At 55.4% G+C, this 15954-nt stretch overlaps 1 protein-coding gene across 1 annotated transcript; it reads right to left on the bottom strand.

Moving 5' to 3' along the window:
- Positions 1 to 682: 682 nt before the first annotated feature.
- On the bottom strand, positions 683 to 15685 carry GUCY2D (guanylate cyclase 2D, retinal). Its single transcript, XM_017850368.1, is given in 22 exon segments — positions 683 to 1351; positions 1766 to 1856; positions 2004 to 2089; positions 2267 to 2361; positions 2447 to 2545; positions 2788 to 2962; positions 3239 to 3431; positions 3526 to 3689; positions 4265 to 4413; positions 5064 to 5213; positions 5688 to 5844; positions 5944 to 6150; positions 9000 to 9080; positions 10529 to 10630; positions 11033 to 11135; positions 11410 to 11494; positions 11861 to 12212; positions 14579 to 14883; positions 14967 to 15464; positions 15467 to 15554; positions 15556 to 15658; positions 15660 to 15685. Coding segments are annotated over 21 exon segments (3306 nt in total). The 3' UTR covers positions 683 to 1351; positions 1766 to 1768.
- Between the last annotated feature and the right edge of the window lie 269 nt (positions 15686 to 15954).

Below are 15954 nucleotides of genomic sequence, written 5' to 3'. Positions count from 1 at the left end.
TCTGGGGTGGGGCCCTGAGATCCTTCATTTCTAACGAGTTCGCAGGCAATGCCGACCCTGGCCCACCAAGCACACTTGGCGTAGTGAAGGTTTAGTTCCAGAATTCCCTCTCACTGTCGTATCCCTGGTCAATGATGTCTCCAGTTCTGCCTTCACCCCTCCAGGGACTGGACACTCACTACCTCTGGTGGCAGCCTAGGTGGTTTCCTAGCCTGCTGCAAACTTCTTCCAGGGTCTGTAGCAATGGTGACAGACACTGAGAGTCAAATGTGCCAAGGCCCAGGCTCTAGAAGGTCGGAGTTTCACAAAGGAAACTTCAGCTGGGGACTTGCCAGGACAGGGCATTGGTAATTGTTGCGAAGATCTAAGCAGAAATCAGGCGTGATGTCTCACACCTGTAATCCCAGCACTTTGGGAGGCTGAGGTGGGCAGATCACTTGAGGTCAGTTCAAGACCACCCTGGGCAACACGGTGAAACCCCATCTCTACTAAAATCACACACACACACAAAAATTACACAGGCATGGTGGCAGGTGCCTGTAATCCCAGCTACTCGAAAGGCTGAGGTAGGAGAATCGTTTGACCCTGAGAGGAGGAGGTTGCAGTGAGTCGAGATTGTGTCACTGCACTGCACTCCAGCCTGGGTGACAAAGTGAGACTCAAAAAAAAAAAAAAAAAAAAAAAATGCTAAGTAGAGAGGATTTTCTGTCCAACTGCTTGCTCAGCAGCTCCCAGTTAAACAGAGAATGCTGCTCTTCTTTGGGTGTTCTGGTTAGTCAAGGTGTGGTGCAATTTCCTTTCCCCAAAGCCATGAAGCAAGCTTTTCTCTGCACTTGGGCATTACCTGATTGTGCCACAAAAGAAGGAGCCAGTTTCTGACTGGTGGGAGATGGAGATAGGAATGAAGCTTGAGGCTGAACAGAAGCCCTTGCCCCCTCAGGCCATGTGACAAACCCTGCTCTGGTGGAACAGAACTCCACTTCCTCTGGGGTTGGGGCATCAATCCCAGATCCTCCTTCCTGGGCCCTTGAGAGACACTGGGAAGCGGAGAATCCCTGACCCTCACATCCCCTGTTGACTCAGGGTTCTTGGTGCTGAGGGCCACAGGCCACCCAGCTGTCAGGGGCACAGGGGCCATGGGAACCATTTAGGCCACCCCTCACTTCGCTACTGAGGGGATCACAGCAGACAGTGCGTGACACTTTCCCAAGGTCACGTGGCTGGTTTGCAACCAGCTCTTGTAAAGGCCCAAAATCCTTTGAGGCAGAGCTGGGCAGAGTCCACCAGCATTCGCCAGACTTCCAGTCACCTATAGCAGCAACTTTCAGGAAAAGGACCTTCCAGAACAATCCTGAAGAAAAGAGGGATATCTCAGAGGGAAGTTGAGGAAAGGGGTCATGGGGGTTCATCTTGGAAGGAGTGGGTCACGGGTCAGTTTCTTGCAGGAGGGGAGTGAGCAGGGCTTCTGCTTTCACATTGTCCTCTGGTGACTGCTGCCCCCTAGAGTTGTCTCCTGTGCAATGCACAGCCTGTGAGGCTTCTGGGGAAGCCAGGTTTATGTGATGGGGATGAGATAGGGCCAGGGAAGGGGCCACAGAAGGCCCCAATTATAGAGTTTCCTAAGCCTGGATTCCCAGGCCACTCCAGACCTACTGAGCCAAAATTTCTGCAGCGGGTGCTTGCCTGCCCCCCTGCAGGCAGCAGAGGGGACGGGCAGCTGGGGTGGGGGCGGAGGGGGCAGCACCTGTCCGGGGCCGGGCCTTACTTCTCAAGAGAACTGGCCCGGCCGCGCCTTCTCCAGCTTCCGTCGCCGCTCGGGTGGGATCTCCTGCAGGCTGATGCCGTGGTTGCTGGACCTGCAAGGAGGGGGCGGTGACCTCAGGGAAGGGGAATGGGGCGTGGGAGGCAGGGCCCACATCATCGCTGCCTCACGCGCTGGGAGTCACAGAGCCGGAAGCAGCCGTCCCTCGTCCCTCGCCCTGCCACGGAGGCCAGCCACTCACCCCGGTTGCAGGTCAGGCGGTTTGGGGATGGGCTTGTTGAAGCCGCGTCTGCCCACTAGCCAGAAAGTGTCCTCGGCGCCCTTGCCCTGGGGAGACATGGGAGAGGGAAGGATTTAGGCGGACTGGGGTGGGGGATCTCGAGGTCTGGATGGAACTGGGAGACCGGGTCAGGAAGGGTGAGCTGAGGTTGCAGCCATGGCCCGGGATGGGCGGGGCCTCAGGACAGGGCGGGGCCCCCAGGAGGGGTCGGGGTCCTGCCTCACCTTCAGCTCCGTGCGGCCTCGCAGCTCCACCTGGTAGCCCGAGTCCAGAGCACGGAGAATCCCCACGGTGCTCAAGTTCACGTGGATGCGGTAAGCTGTGGCAGTGGGGGACGCCGTGAGCTCGGGACTCACCTCCCGTGTGCCCCTTCCACCTCCCCATCTTGTCCCCGTCACACTCACGCAGCCCGGTGGACTCCATGCGTGAGGCAGTGTTGACCGTGTCCCCAAACAGGCAGTACCGCGGCATGGTGAGGCCCACCACGCCTGCCACGCATGGACCTGTGGAGACGCTGGGGGTTGGCGGGGCTAGTAGGACCGGCAGCTGGTCTGCACCTAGGTAGGGCCTTGGAGGATCTTCGCACCCATAACCTCCACCAGCTGCCCAAATAAGCCTTGTTAAGCGCATTCTCTTCAAGGTAAGCCCCACTCTCCACTCCATGAGTTGCCTCCTCTTACAGGAAATCTCGAGCCAGGCCCTAAAGAGGGAGACGGGCTGGAGCCTGGGAAGACCCAGGAGTTACCTGAGTGCAGGCCTATGCGAATGCGCACGGGAACCTCAGGCATATGGCGCATGCGGAAAGTGCCCACAGCACTGAGGATGTCCAGCGACATGTTGGCGATCTCTGCCGCGTGTCGCTGCCCATTCCTCTGGGGCAGCCCCGAGGCCACCATATAGGCGTCCCCTATTGTCTCCACCTGGGGGAAGAAGGAGTTGTGTGAATTCCCTTTTGAGTATTCCTCCCCTGTACACGAAGCGATTGCCTCTTATTACAGGGTCCACCTGGGGTTAGTGCAGAACCAGCTTGCTAGTGGAGGGACTGAGCTGGGGACTGGAGGAATAAATAAGGGACAGGAGGTCTGGGAAAGAAGATTGATTGGGCAAGTAGTCTAGGGGCTGAGCAGGAAGGGCCGGGCTGCAGGCTGGTGAAGCTGAATTGAAGGTCAGGAGGGCTTGTCCCCTACACACTCCACCTTGTAGACATCGTGGGAACCAATAATGGCATCAAACAGCGTGTAGAGGTCGTTGAGCAGGTCCACCACCTCAATGGGCTCACTCATGGCAGAGATGGTGGTGAAGCCCACAATGTCACTGAAGTACAGTGTCACTTGCTCAAAGTACTCAGGCTCCACTGGTGTCCCCGTCTTCAAGGCCTCAGCCACAGACCTAGGGATAGCAGGCAGTGAGGTCACCTGGGGGCCACTCTGCCTGGCTGGGCTCCAGCTGCCCTCCCAGCCCACCCCTTCCCACTGGTACCCACGGAGGCAGCATCTGTGTAAGCAGCCGGTCTGTCTTCTGCTTTTCCAGCTCCAGCTCCTCTGTGCGCTCCCGGATCAGATCCTCCAGGTTACTGGAGTACTGTTCCAGCATCCGAAGCATCGAGTCAATGATGTTCGTCTTCCGACCCTTGTTGATGTTCTTGAACTAGCAGTAGAAGGAAGCTGGTGAAGCTGCTGAAGACCTGGGCTGCCATGCCCTTTTCATGCCCCCCTCATGGGCCCTCTCACGGGGCTGTTCACTCTGAACACCCCCCTCCCCACCACCATTCATCTACTATTCGTCAAGCACCCCTGGGGTGCTAGGCACTGTGTTTTCAGACATGATTAGGAGGCACGTGGGAAATGAGGCTTCCCAGAGGGCAGTTGTTCTCAGCTAGTAACTGACAGGGCACTGGACCCAGCTCAATGCTTGGACTCCCAGGCCAAGGGTCTTTCTGTCACAGGAGGCCAAGCACATACATGGTTCTCAATCAGTGTTATTTGAATTGAACTGAATATTCCTCCCACCCAGACAGAACTCCATGTCCCACTCCAAAGGCCTCCACAGCCTCCATTCTAATTCTGCCCCACCAAACCCCGAGTCCTCAGGCTACTCCTTAGGAAGCAGCCTGGAAGGCCAGAGGTTCTGCCAGCCTGCCTGCCTGCAGCTGTCTCAGGTTGCTGACAAGCATCTGGGATCCCAGAGGCCAGCCCAGTCCTTGCCCACTCCCAGCCCCTGACCAGGTCGAAAGTGTGGTCCATGGAGGGCCGAAGTTCCGGCTGCTCTGCCCAGCACTGCTTCATCAGGTGGATACACTCGACAGGTGCCTGGTCCATGGACACCAAGGGTCGACACAGTGGAGGGGGGCTCCGCACCCTCTGCACCACTTCTGGAGGCATGAGGGGACAGTGAGGGGGAGTGCCCTAGAACACAAGCTGCCTCTGACCCTGGCCTGACTGTTGAAGACCAAGATGTGGGAGGGGGTGCCTGGCAGGGGTTTCTTTCCATCAGAGCTTCAGTGTGTGTGTGTGGAGGGAGAGTACGGTGTGGGAGAGGGTTGCTAGGAGGAACAAGAGGACCTTGAACTCTGGGGGTCAGTAAGAGGGGACATAGGCAAAGAAACTAACATTTGTTGTACGTAAGACAAGTGAGGGATAAGTGATCAAGTAGCTTGCTCAGAGTCCTGTGGAGAAGGGATGTAGATTGGAACCAGATTGGACTACCCTCACCCACTCCCCCTCCCCTGCTCCTCCCAGGGACCCCTGAGAACAGAGAAGAGTCTGCTCTGTCAGTTGTGGGAGCAGTTTGGGTCCAGGATCAAGACAGAGGAAGCTGTTGTGTTGGGACCTCATGAACCACCCTCCCTACCCTGGCCATGCATGGCTTTCTGCACTGGGACCCGCAGACGCCAGCTTTAAGGGGCCTCCGTATAATTGAGTTTCATCACTGGGCTTTGCTTTAGAGGAAAGAGTGAGGCTGGCTCTGTTCTAACTGCAGGGTGCCCTTCTGGCCTGAACTCTATGCACAGGGCAGCCTTACCCTCGGGAGTGAGCTCCAGCATGGCGTAAGGGGCACTGCGGCACACCACTTCTTGCATGATGATGGCCAAGCTAAAGACGTCACCAGCCAGCGTTCCCCGGCGCTCCAGGGCCGGGTCCCTAAGCAGCTCTGGGGCTGTCCACAGCTGGTCTGGGGATGGGGAAGGGGCTGTGGGGCGGCTGAGGAAAGACTCCCACCCTCACCAGAAAGCCCAGGTTGGCAGCCAGACAGCACCAACCCTGCAGCCTGAGACCAGTCCTACAACTATCTCTAGGAGCCGTCTCAGAGAAAGCCTGGCCCTCACCAATAGGCCTTGCCCTTCAGACAAGGTGGTGCCCAGGGAAGGCTCCGTCTCTTGAGCACAAGCCCTACCCTCAGGCAAACTTCCAGTTAGAGCAAACCCAGCTGCAGGCAGCTCAGGCACAAGTCCCGCCCCCAGCAGCCCCTTCTCCTCAGTCACAGAGCCCACCCTCTCAGAGGCCATGAGATCTTTTTCTGTAGCAGTTGTGTCTGGTGGATGCGGGATGGAGAGAGTGCGAGGGCGGAGGTAGGGAGGAAGCAGGGGAGAAGCCCTTGAAATAATGGGGATCCCGGTGGACGCTCCTCTGCGCAGGGGACTCTTACCCTCTGCTCTGGGAGGCTCCGGTAGCACCTTCTGTGCTTCCAGCAGTCTCCCGTGGCCGTGGTCAGTGATCTTGAGTACGAATCTGCCATCCACTATGCAGTTCCGTGACTTCAGCCGCCCATGAGCTACGCCTCGATGGTGCAGATACCTTATTCCCTTGGAATGGGTAGGGTAAGAGGCAGCCTCAGCCTGCTTGGTTCCCTTGCTCCCCATCCCTGGCCCCAGGACGTCACCCCACCACCCCTCGACACACACCTTGATCAGGTCCAGCAGGAGGGAGGACTTGAACATCCAGTCCAGCTTTATTTCTCTCTGAGCGAGGAGGTCCTGGAGGGAGCCCCGCGTGCAGTGCTCTGAGACCACAGCCAGGTTGCCCTCCCAGAGGGCCGCAGGGCCTTCTGCTCCCCGAGCCAGGAAGAGCCCCAGGTAGAGGGCCACGTTCTCGTGCCGGAGCTCCTGGAGCTGAGAGGGGGATAGTTGACTCGCATTTTCTGCCCAGGGGCAATGCGGGGAGGCGCTGTTAATCAAGATCTGTTTTTGAGTATCCAGACTCAGAAGATGAGATTTGTATAAATGGTGGATGAAATGGTTGATAGGGTATGTAGGGGGGCTCTCTTCTACACACAGTTCTCTTTTTGGAAAAAACAATATAGTCAAAGGCCACTGTTCGGATACCAAGTATGGTTTAGCCTAATGCTGTGAATGAAAAGACAATTTTGCATTGGTGATCAGGACCCAGGCAGGTTCAGATTTATTGATCATAAGCCTTTTTTTTTTTTTAGACACGAGGTCTCACTCTGTTGTCCAGACTGGAGTATAGCGGCATGATCATAAATCACTGCTACCTTGCATTCCTGGGTTCAAGTGATCCTCCGACCTCAGCCTCCTGAATAGCTGGGACTACAGGCTTGTGCCACCATGCCTAGACAACATTTTACATTTTTTTCTATAGAGATGGGGGCCTTGCTATATTGCCCAGGCTGGTCTTGAACTCCGGGCTTCAAATGATCCTCCCACCTCAGCCTCTCAAAGTGCTGGGATTATAGGCCTGAGCCACCATGCCTGGCCCCAACCATAAAACTTTGAACTGCCTGGGTCTTAAGGGAAACAGCTCATGAAGGACAAGCTCCTGGAACCACCATCCTCTCCTTCTGACTTAACAGCCTTTGCTGGGAGAACCAGGGAGGAGCTATGCCACTTTCTTTCTTTTCTTTTATTTATTTATTTTTCAGATAGTCTTATACTACCACCCAGGCTGGAGTGCAGCTGGCCAATCTTGGGTCACTGCAACCTCCACATCCCGAGCTCAAGCGATTCTCCCGTCTCAGCCTCCCGAATAGCTGGGATTAAAGGTGTGTGCCACCATGCCTGGCTAATTTTTGTATTTTTAATAGGGACGGGGTTTTGCTATGTTGGCTAGGCTGGTCTTGAACTCCTGACCTCAGGTGGTCCACCCACCTCGGCCTCCCAATGTGCTGGGATTACAGGCATGAGCCACCGTGCCTGGCCTGAAGCTGTGCCACTTTCAAAGGACACCAGAAATGGCTTGTGCCTGCAACCGAGCCGGTGGCTGCTGTGCTTGGTGTTACATCATTGTGTCAATCAGGTCTGAGACTCCCACCCTCCCCAAGTTAGGGAAGATAGGACTGACTGCTCTGCAGTGACCTCACAATTGGGGCATGCTGGAAAAAAAGGTGGCTTAGCTGGCTGACTGGTACCCTTTCTAGATTTTCCTTGGTCCACATGCCCAATAAGGGGATTTTTTTTCTTTTTCTTTGTTTTGAGACGGAGTCTTGCTGTGTCGCCCAGGCTAAAGTGCAGTGGTGCGATCTCGGCTCACTGCAAGCTCCACCTCCTGGGTTCATACCATTCTCCTGCCTCAGCCTCCCAAGTAGCTGGGACTACAGGTGCCCGCCACCACGCCCAGCTAATTTTTTGTATTTTTAGTAGAGACAGGGTTTCACCATATTAGCCAGGATGGTCTTGATCTCCTGACCTTGTGATCCGCCTGCCTCGGCCTCCCAAAGTGCTGGGATTACAGGCGTAAGCCACTGCACCTGTCGGATAATTTTGATGGATACTTTTCATTTTAAACACCTGGTGTTAAATGGTGATCAAGTTCATTAACCCCCCCATACACATAGTCCACTTAAGTCACTGCATCTGTGACCAAGAGCGCCTGTAGAGGAATCAGGGAAGGAGGCCAGGCCCAGGCTGTATGGCGTGGAGATAAAGGGAGACATTAAGGTTGTAAGGACCAGAATAAGCCATTTTACAGCCTCCTTGCCAACTTTCCACTTCATTCAGAACGTCTAGGGTTATTCTGCACAAGTGGCCCAACAGAACCAGAAACTCATTTTTTTCTTTTCTTTTTTTTAAGACAGAGTTTCACTCTTGTCACTCAGGCTGGAGTGCAATGGCACCATCTCGGCTCACTGCAACCTCTGCCTCCCAGGTTCAAGTGATTCTCCTGCCTCAGCCTCCTGAAGCAGTTGGGACTACAGGCGCCCACCACCACCCCCAGCTAATTTTTTTGTATTTTTAGTTGAGACGGGGTTTCACCATGTTGGCCAGGCTGGTCTTGAACTTCTGACCTCAGGTGATCCACCCACCTCGGCCTCCCAAAGTGCTGGGATTACAGATGTGAGTCATTTTTTATTTTCTATCATTTGCTCAACTAACATTCACTGCATCTCTCTAATGTTCCAGACACTGTGTTGGGTGCTGGGAATACAATGGAGGGGAAGGAGGAGGCCCTCACTCAGCTTACAGCCCAGTAAGAGAGGCAGAAACAAGCAGGCAGACAGATAAACATACAATTGCACATTGCAACAAGATCAAAGGAAAGAACTAGTGGTGTGACACAGAATAATGAAAGCCTACTCCAGGGTGAAGGAAACAACTTTTTTTTTTCTTAATTTTGACAGGGTCTTGTTCTGTCATCAAGGCTGGAGTGAAGTAGTATGATCACAGCTTACGATAACCTCCAACTCCTGGGCTCAAACAATCCTCCCACCTCACCCTCCAAAGAGTAGCTGGGACTACAGGCATGTGACGCCACACGCAGCTAATTTTTAACGTTTTGGAGAGACGGGGATTCTTTATGTTGCCCAGGCTGGTCTTGAACTCCTGGCCTCAGGTGATCTTCCCTCACATCTGCCTCTCAAAATGCCAGGATTACACGTATAAGCCACCACACTCAGCCAGAGGGGACACTTAACTGAGACCTACCTCTGTACCCAGCTGCAAAGAGAAGGCAAGAAGGGAGAAACCGATGGCCACCTAGGCCCCATCACAGGCCCAAGTCTCACCTTGGAGAAGGCCGTCTTGGTTGCTGGGCGGATAGCTATGTGCTGATCCCCTGGGAATTTCTTCAGCCAAACCCTGTCTCCCTGCAGCAAAGAGGATGGGGGTAGGGAACTCAGTCTCTTATAATCCCATGATGGACCCCTCCCTCACATTTCCATTGGCTCACTGTCCCAGAATGTATCATCCATGTGACAAAATGCATTGAAGCAAGGGGTTTGATGTCTGCCCATCCACTTCACAGGCAGCTGGGAGAGGACCCACCCCTGGATGACAGATATTCAGAAGCCATGGATGGCTGTCCTCACTACCCCAGGGGTGCCCACCATTAGTCCTATTAAGTGAATTAATACAACCACAAGCATCATCGACATCACAACCCTCATCACCATCCACTGCCATGAGAGAGCATGTTCTGGGAGTAAAGAATCTGGGTAGATTAGGCTTTATTGTAAAGTAACTGAACTATAGAGAGCTCCCCACCGGATGCTGGACCTCATCCTCAGCTGTTGGCAGGGCCGGTGCATGGGCATGGGACCTGTGCAGTCACACAGGGCCTCATGCTCAGAAAGGCCCGAACTTGGTTCAGTAACCTCCTGCCATCATCTTGAATGAACGAGGAGCCCCTCATTTCTATCTTGCCCTGGATCTCGCTGATTATGCAGGCGGCCCTGTCTGTTTATAAGGGATTTGGACTAGAAGGGGATTGGGGTTTAGTACTGACCCCTAAGGAGCATTTGGAAATAAATGTGGGGACATTTTTAATTGTCACAAAAACTAGGAGCTACATTTGGTGGACAGGGCCAGAGACAAGAAACACTGAACATTCTTCAAGGCACAGAGTAGTCCTATTCAATTTAGGACAATCTGCCCCAAATGACAATAGTGCCTCCTCTGAGAATTGGCCGTGATGATCTCCAGGTGACATGATAGGAGGCTCTGCATTCCCTCCCATGACCTGAAGCCCAGGAGCTTTACATTTCTACTCTCTTGATTTGCTCAGCACTCTCAGCTCTCTCTGAATCTGTTCTCATTATCTCCCCTCCACTTGACCACATTCAGATTTACCAGCCCCGAAGTTTATGCCCTAATACTTCTTTGTGACTTTTTTCCCCCTCTAGTGGTTGCTATTCCTGAGTCTGGTCTGGATTGTGTGGAAATGCTGAGGGGTAGAGCCAGAGGCTCTGACCGGGTAGGAGATGGCCTCAGTGGCCACACCAGGTTACATGCTGGTCCCAGCATGCTCCCCAGCAGCTCCAGCCTTCAGTCTCTGGGTCACTGTGATTAGCTTTTGAGGAGCCCTCACTCAGATAGTGGCTAGGGAAAAATTCTTGGGGAGGGAAGATTCTTAGGTTCTTCCCTTTGAGGGATCCATGACCTTTCCCTAGATCCTGTCTGGGCTCCCATCCCCCATCTCCTGGAGCCTGCAGGATCTGGCATGATTCCCTGTCCTCTTGAGAGTGTGCCTCCCCTCTGCCCAGGGCCTGAGCATTCTTCCCCTACTGTCTCTCTGTCTGGCTGGGGTCAGGCTCACCTCATAGACGCCAACGTTGGGGCTGTCCGAGGGTTGGCTGGGGCCACTGCGAACGTCTGACATGCTGCGGGCAGCCAGACTTGATCGACTCCCCTGGGCCACCTAGCAGATAGAGGTCAATGCAAGAGGTCAAAATATATTCTGGTGTCAGAGTCCTGGGTTGAGGTCAGGCTGAGTTTTGGGGATGTAAAGATGGGAGGCGAAGGAATCTCAATGAGGGAAGGTGATAATGACATTACTCCCCAAGTGCACGCTTTACAGTTTACAAAGCAAACATTCATTTTCTTGTTGGAGCTTCACCTCCCACCCAGGAAAGTAGTCAGGACAGGTACTGTTACCCTTATTGCACAGATGAGGGTGCTGATCCCTACGCTTCAGACTTGGGACGGAACTGGGGTAGAAATCAGGCTTCCCAAGTAGGGAGCTGGGGTGGGGACTTTCCCAGGGAAGGAACCAAATTTACAGAAAGAAGACAACTGGCTCCTGCCTCCCTGCCTCCCCCACCTTTCGAGAGGTGCCCCCATGTGGGTGGAGAAAGGTGATGTCGTCCACAGTCAGGATGATCTTGTTGGGACCGGAGACCATTTGAATGTGAAGTAGCTGGTGCCTGGTGGAGAAAGAGGTCATCTCCACCAAGGGCACCAAGGTCCGTGAGAACAGAACAGCAGGGGATGGGGTGGAGGGATAATACTGGCTCAGGGGAGGGGTCCTGGAGGGCAGCCATCCCCACACCAGACATTGGGACTCCACCAGCCCACTAGAACCCCCTCACCCCAAGAAAAATCTCTTCTAATCTTGAGTGAACCCAGCCTGCTGTTTTTGATGCAGACTTCCATTTCTGGCACAAACTCACTTCCTACTTACCTCATTCCACTACTCACCTCACATAATGGGCCAGGAAGGCCCCAGCCAGCCCCATCCCAACCACCAGGAGGAAGCCAAGAAAGACGAGGCCCGGCTCCAGTCCTGAAGGGACAGTGACAGGAGGTATACTGAGGAGCGATGCCGGGGAGGCCTCTTCTCTAGGGAGGCATGGAGTCATGCCAAATGCTGGCCCCTCCAGGAAAGGAGGATGGGGTACAGCATTTGGCAGGCCTATGACCTCTAGGGGGACGTCATAGATTCCTCAAAGGGGAGAGTCTGGGAATGCTAGAAAGTTTCCAAGAGGGCTTTGGAGCTCAGCAAGAGAGGGGTCCTGTGCAAGCCAGGGGCGGGGAGAGGGCCTAGAAGGGCATTGAAGATGGATTACAGGATAGGAGTCCACTCTCTTTCACCACTTTGTGGATGGTCCATGGGGATTGTCTCAGTGGGGGCTGGGGTGCTCGCCCTCACCTCCACCGCAGATGTTGTTTGGATCGAACCAGCATGAGGGGTCAGGCCCGGGTGCTGATCCCCCACGCGGGAAGTGCATCGGGGTCCCGGCAGAGAGGAGGGAGCCCCGGGTAGGATCCAGCATGTATGTGGCAAAAAGCCGGTCTCCCACCGCGTCCGTGTCTAGCAGCACGAATGGAGGCTCCTCGTCTCCTCCTAGGTCCCCGCAGAAGCCAGGGACCTGCGCATCCCAGACGTGGCGGGCCACAGCTGCTCCAGACACCCATCTGCCACCAGCGGCAGCCCGCGCTTCTGCCACGCCCCTCGCCAGCAAGAAGACCGCATCGTAGATCGTGCCAAAGAGTGGGGAGACCTGGAGAAGGAGAGTAGGGGCTCAGAGGTCGGGGTCACAGTCCACAGACAGACCAGAATTGCCATGCCAATTCTTTCACAGCCGGTCAAGCCCAGGGTATCCACTGTTCCCACCTTCCAGTTAGTTGTTCCCAGGATCCCTCCCCATTGGCTATCTCTTCCTCCCTCCCCATTGGCTAACTCTTCCTCCCTTCCCATTGGCTATCTCTTCTTCCCTCTCCATTGGCTATCTCTTCCTTCCTCTCCATTGGCTATCTCTTCCTTCCTCTCCATTGGCTAATGCTTCGTCTCTCCCCATTGGCTAGCTCTTCCTCCCTCCCCATTAGCTAACTCTTTGTCCCTCCCCATTGGCTAACTCTTCCCCTCTTTCCGTTGGCTATCTCTTCCGCCCTCCCCTATTGGCTGTCACACCTGCTCTCTCCACTAACTGGTTCCTCTTTTCAGGACTCAGCCTCCTCTCTGACCATTGGTTGATTCTAACTCTCCATCACCTGTAGATTTTCTCTTCTTCCTGTTAGTTGCCCAGAATATAGTTTTAATCTCATCACCTACCATTCACCTGAAAGCCTTCTCACCTATCTTTTGGTTGGCCTCTATTTTCTGTTTTTCCTTAAAAAAACAAAAAACAAAACTAAACAAAAACAAAACAAACAAAAAACCTTCTCCATTGTTACCACCCGAGCTTATCAGGCCTCTCTATTATTCCCAGTTGCCACCTCTCAGAGAGCCAGGCACTGTGCAGAGCACCAAAGATGTATCAGTGTACAAGACAGACCCTGTCTCAAGGAACCTTTCTTCTTGCCAAAGAGACAGGGGTGTTCAAGCAGTGCAATGAGTAAAAGTAGAGAAACTGAGGGAGCTACAGAGACAGGAATGGGTGTCTCCAACCTAGGCTGGGGACAGAAGGAGCTGTGGGATGAGTCAGAATTATCCAGGGCAGGCAGGGACAAGAGAGAGGGCACAGCACACTCAGAAGCTCAGAGGCAAAAGAGAAGGACACATTTAGAGAACCCAGAGTAGCTTGGTCTGGCTGAAGTTCATGGAAGGTGGAAGAGAGAGAAAGACAGGAGACCTGGTAAGCCATGTGGAGAGGCCTGCATCTATCCAGGGCAACAGAAGTCACTGTGAGGCTTTGAACAGGGGCATGACAGGGTGAGATCTGTCAGATTTCTGAAGCTTGATCTGGTTGTTGGGTGGAGAAAGGTGTTGGGCAGGTGAGTGTTGAAGCAAAGACCATCTGAGAGATTATGTTTTGGGATTTGGCCTTGGGGCGCTGTGGCCTGAATCAGGGCAGTGACAGTAAAGATGGAGAAAGTGGACGAATTCAAATGATCTTTAGGAAGTAACAGTAACAGGGCTTGATGTCTGGAAGTGGGGGCGAAGTATTCAAGGAATCAAGGGTGACTCACAAGCTCAGAGGCTCGGGCAGCTTGGGCAGCGGAGAGGACAGCCATGGTACTTACTGAGAGCTGAAGGGCTTTTCTCTCTACTTGCTCAACCTCCCTTTCTCCACTGCCGACCCTCCCTCCATCCCATCTCACTATGAGTCCTAATCTGTATTCTCTTCTGACTGTTCCCATCACCGCACCGCACCACACCACACCGCCTCCACTGGCCACTTCCAGTCCTCTTGGAGGAATCTAGGGGCATTGGTGGGAAATTGCAACCCCTATGACCCACAGCCTTCTCTCATGCAGCCCCCTGTGAGTTGGGCCTTTGTGGTGGTTAATTCACTGCCCATTGACATCTAAATTCCCTTCTCATAGTGGTTTCTAGTCCTCCTTTGTGGCTGGAGTAAAGTTAGATGATCTGAACTGAGATTCTGGGGACTTGGGGAACCCTAGGTAGTAGTTGGATGTTGGAAATACACTATGGATCTGGTGAGGTTGCCCCTGGATCCACCCAGGGAACTTTCTGCTTCTGGCAAGGTGTCTAGGCCCTTGAAAAGCTAAGACCACCAGATGATGCCCCAGAGGAAATACCTCTGAACTAAGGATGAAGGTTGGATTGGCATCCTCCCTCCTTCCTGCTTTCAAGAACACCAAGTATTTATTTTAGACAGCTGGGAGTATGTGGTGGTGGAAATGGGTTTACTTTGAAGTCAATTGCAAAAGGTTTTGCAGTTTACAGTTCATTAGAGCTTACTGCTTGATGTTGGACTTGAGAGGTCTCATTGCCTACTCTCTGGAGGCAATCCCCATACACTAAGAGATCCCAAGCAGGGCCAGAGCCTCTGCATTACCCAGGAAACTCCAAACAGCTAGAGCTGCCAGTCGTTCTTTCTCCATTGGTTCCATCCTCTTCTGCCCGCTTTGGCTGTCCTCTCCCCTCTCCCTTGCCTTCTTCCCTCCTCCCAGGACCATCTACCTGCTGCAGATTGAGGTCAGAGGGCAGCTCGCGGCGATCTTGGGCCCTGCGCAGGCTGTCCAACACGCTGCCTTCAGAGGGACAGTGGCGCGTGAGGGTAAGCACCGCATCATGGGCCCTGCGAAGCTGGGAGCTGTTGGCGAGTGCAGCTAAGGCCTCCGGGCCTGGGGACAAGGCGTAGTGGATCGTGTCGAAGGGCAGGAAGACCAGGGAGCCATCGGTCAGGCCCAGTTCCTCCGCGGCCTCCAGGAGGTAGCGCTGCTCCTCGCCGCCCAGCAGCACCGAGTGCATCACCATGATCACTGCTGCGGACAGAGGCTTGGCTCGCGGCGCCGCCCGGCTGCCGGCAGGACCCGCCGACCTCCTCGCACCCTGCAGGGGAGCCTACCTGTGACCCTGGGCCCGTCCCGAACCTTCCTCAGGGCCTCCCGGGCTCCAGACAGGTCCAAGGGCTCCATGGAAGTCACGGAGACGACGGGCAGGCCCCGGGCCGTGAGTGACGTGGACAGTGAGTGTCCCGCCTCCACCCACAGGTCCTGGGGGGCGGTGACCAGGGCCACGCGCGCCCAGCCGAATGCGCGAAGCAGGGCGTAGAGGGCGTCCGCGGCGGGGGTCACGGCAGGGGCTGTGGTGCCCGCCGCCTGCGTCCCGGGGCAGCCCCAGGGCACCAGCGCGATCCCGGCTTCTTCGGCGAGCAGCTCGGCCGGCCGGCAGGCCGCAGGGTTCACCGGACCCACGAGACCCGACACGCGGGCCAGCGCGGAGGACACGGCCCCCAGCGAACCCGGGGTCCGGCACGGCTCGGGCAGCAGCGCGACCTCGAAGCGGGGGCGCCGGCCAGGTCCGGGTCGCGGTTCAGGGCGGGCGGCGGCCAGGCGGGCTGCCAGTCCGCGCGGGCCCGGGAGAAGATGGGGTCGCAAGTCAGGGGCCAGGGACTCCCACCATCGTGAACACCGGCGGAGAGCGCGGGGGGCTGCCAGCAGGAGCAGGAGCAGCAGGAGCGGAGCCGGGGCAGGGCCCGGGGAGAGGCGGGGCAGGGCCGGAGCCCACCGCGCGGGGCCCGCGAGCTGGGGTCCGGAAGCCACCGTCGCGGGCGCAGGCGGTCATTAGCCGGCTCTGCGAACCAGACGGAGAAGGCTGAAAGCGACTGAGCGCCGGCCTCCTTAAGGGTTCTCCCAGTAACCAGAGTTTCTCCAAGCCCGTGTAACCCATGGGGATGATTCTGGCTGCTACCGCCCCCTCCGGAGGCTGGGAAGATAACTGGGGGCAAGGGACACCGCCCGAAGCCCCCTTCTGCTGACCCCGGCTTCCCGCTCCCATCCGGCTTGCCCCCTCCCCCCGTTGGAGGCGTCAGGGGTCAGCAAGGACTCGCCCCC

The sequence above is a fragment of the Rhinopithecus bieti genome, unplaced genomic scaffold (genome assembly GCF_001698545.2).
Source record: "Rhinopithecus bieti isolate Rb0 unplaced genomic scaffold, ASM169854v2 scaffold_32008, whole genome shotgun sequence".
In the NCBI taxonomy this organism is placed as follows: Eukaryota; Metazoa; Chordata; class Mammalia; order Primates; family Cercopithecidae; genus Rhinopithecus; species Rhinopithecus bieti.
This window is presented reverse-complemented; position numbering and strand designations above follow the sequence as displayed.